Source organism: Montipora capricornis, chromosome 6, assembly GCF_036669925.1.
Source record: "Montipora capricornis isolate CH-2021 chromosome 6, ASM3666992v2, whole genome shotgun sequence".
Classification (NCBI taxonomy): domain Eukaryota; kingdom Metazoa; phylum Cnidaria; class Anthozoa; order Scleractinia; family Acroporidae; genus Montipora; species Montipora capricornis.
In genome coordinates, this window is record NC_090888.1 from 15,364,406 (window position 1) to 15,366,905 (window position 2,500).

Here is a 2,500-nt window from a genome sequence, read left to right on the forward strand (position 1 = left end):
CCAGAATAAATTGCCATTTAATCAATGCAATTCAGTGATCATCCTAAGTCAAAACCTATAATAATTGTAAAATAATTTATTTGATTCAGAGAAAGGCAGCTTGAATGTGCTTTCCTTGATTATTACCAGTGGTAACTGGAATACTGCTGCGGCATCTACTACTACTACTAGCACTGTACTTCTAGTACTACTGCCGAGTAAGTGCTAATGCTACTGCTAGTACTCCTACTACTGCTGCTGCTGCTGCTGCTACTACTACTACTACTATTACTACTACATGTACTACTACAAGGGTAATTAAGAGGATGAGTGAAATTAGATTAAAAGGAGTTGAAATAATTATTGTTTAATTTTAAGTTTGTAGAGAGTGTTGAATACGTTGCACTATACATTACATGTAAATGCTGCAAAAGCCATAAAGCACATCTGAGCAGCATCGTTAGGTCATTAAGAAAGCCACCTGCTTATCAGAAAAGGTGAAATAAATTTGTGTGACTCTTTCAATGGCATAATGACAGTACAACTACTGTTGTTTATTCTATGTTTTTGTATACTAAAAGTACAACATACTAACACGTGTCTTTAATCCTGCTTAAGAAAGAAACCTTAACATCAAGAGGAAGGGGACAGAAATCCCCACTGTATTCAAAGAAAAGTCATGGTGGGTATTTTAATACATGTACCATTGCTTTTTGTATAATTTTATTTTACATTCATGACCTTTCACAAGTTATCTTTGCCCTGAAGCGATCTGATTGTTGAACTCATGATATTGTATTAAGTACATGCACCTTTACGTAATTCTCTAGTGTTGGGTTAACCCATTCACCCCTAAACCGTCCTAAACCGGCCATTAACTTAGTATTTTACTCTCAGTCTTTCGCCAGACAATTTTACTCATCAATGAAGAACCCCCAGGAGTCAATGGGTTAATGTACATGTAGTTGTAGTATTTATATCAAAAAATAAAAAAACAGATACAAAAAGGTACAGTCTGTCTCTGCCCACAAATATCAAAGGCTAATCACGGTGGGCGGAGCTACACGCATTCCGTGGTTAGACTGATCAAAAAGTAAAATAAATAACAAAGGACAACAACTTAAACCATTAATAATAACCAATAATTATCAGTACAGTCACAATACAAGCTATGGCAGAATTGTAGGTTTTGGATAGATAAATGTTCTTATTCCAACTTTGGTGAGCATTAATTTTTATTCTCAAACATTCAGTATGTTCATTGATGTACATGTAGTGTCCTGGTGTTATCATCATTCTTGCCTTGGATGCAAATTAACACTCCAGAACCAAAGATCCAAAAGAAGATAACAACAGTAAAGATCATGTTGCTCCATTTCAGTGTGCCATATGGTTTTAGACTGAAGATCGAGAGACTAAAGTTCATTACAGTTTTGCTTGATGTTTAAGCAGCAGTGAAAGATAGACCTGAATATTTCAGGGCTGAACAGGATTTGAACCCTGACCTGAGCATTGCGATTGCAGCGGTATCACAGAGGTCCGTTATCACATCCCATTCAGGCCTAATTTTTTAAGTTCAGGTCTGTCTTTTGCTGCTGAAAGCATGAAACAAAACTGTGATGATCTTTCACTCATTTGGTTCCACAGTTCAAGTATTTACATGTCATGGTTTTGGACTATTGGTAATATTTATTGGTTTTGGATCAATATAATTATTGTTAATTAAATTAAAATGTTCTGATAGCCAAAAAACAATCAGATTCAAGATGATTGTAGAAATGAGTGCAGCAGTAAATAGACCAGCAGGTACATGTAACAATGAATATGTGTATAAATGCAATACTTACCAGTAATGAATGATGCAGTTGCTGAAGAACGGTTTCTTATCTGAGTAAAAAAATCAATCACATTCTTACACCAGTGTTCAGAAGCTGCAAAATTAGTGAAGATGTTAAACGGTGTGAATCGAAACCACCTTTTAATTAACCCATTGACTCCCAGGGGTTTCCCATTGATGAGTAAAATTATCTGGTGTTAGACAGAGTAAAATACTAAGTATGGCTGGTTTAGGCCCGTTTGGGTGTCAAAAGGTTAAGCAGCAATGTGTGGTGTATGATTATATCAATTTGATCTGCGCATTGCAGAGTACATCAGTTACACTGGCCAGCACTCCATTAACATATTGATGAAAACTGCTGGTGCGATGCTTTATTAAACCAACTGAGCTATGAAGCCACTGAGGATCATATAGCTTCACTTGATATCATATCTGCAGTTCAACATATATTTCTTTACTTGTATTGAATACACAACAGAATTTTACATTACACTAATGTCATGAATACCAAGAAATGAAGATATACAAATAAAAAGAAAGAGAAAACAAATACAACTTATAATTATAAGCCAAAACAGGATGTAATAGGCAGCTATAATACTGACATGCACAGGAACTGAGTGAACATTATAAAAGAGGGCGAATAAAGTAAATTGAATCATGTAAATTTCTCGACCTTGTATT

At 35.2% G+C, this 2,500-nt stretch overlaps 1 protein-coding gene across 1 annotated transcript in view; it reads left to right on the top strand.

The window, feature by feature from the left end:
* Nucleotides 1–2,500, top strand: part of LOC138053276 (uncharacterized) — a 12,723-nt gene that overhangs the window by 2,940 nt on the left and 7,283 nt on the right. Inside the window, exon 2 of the mRNA XM_068899930.1 lies at nucleotides 598–661. Coding sequence (XP_068756031.1) covers nucleotides 598–661 — 64 coding nt within the window. The remainder of the gene's footprint in view (nucleotides 1–597; nucleotides 662–2,500) is intronic.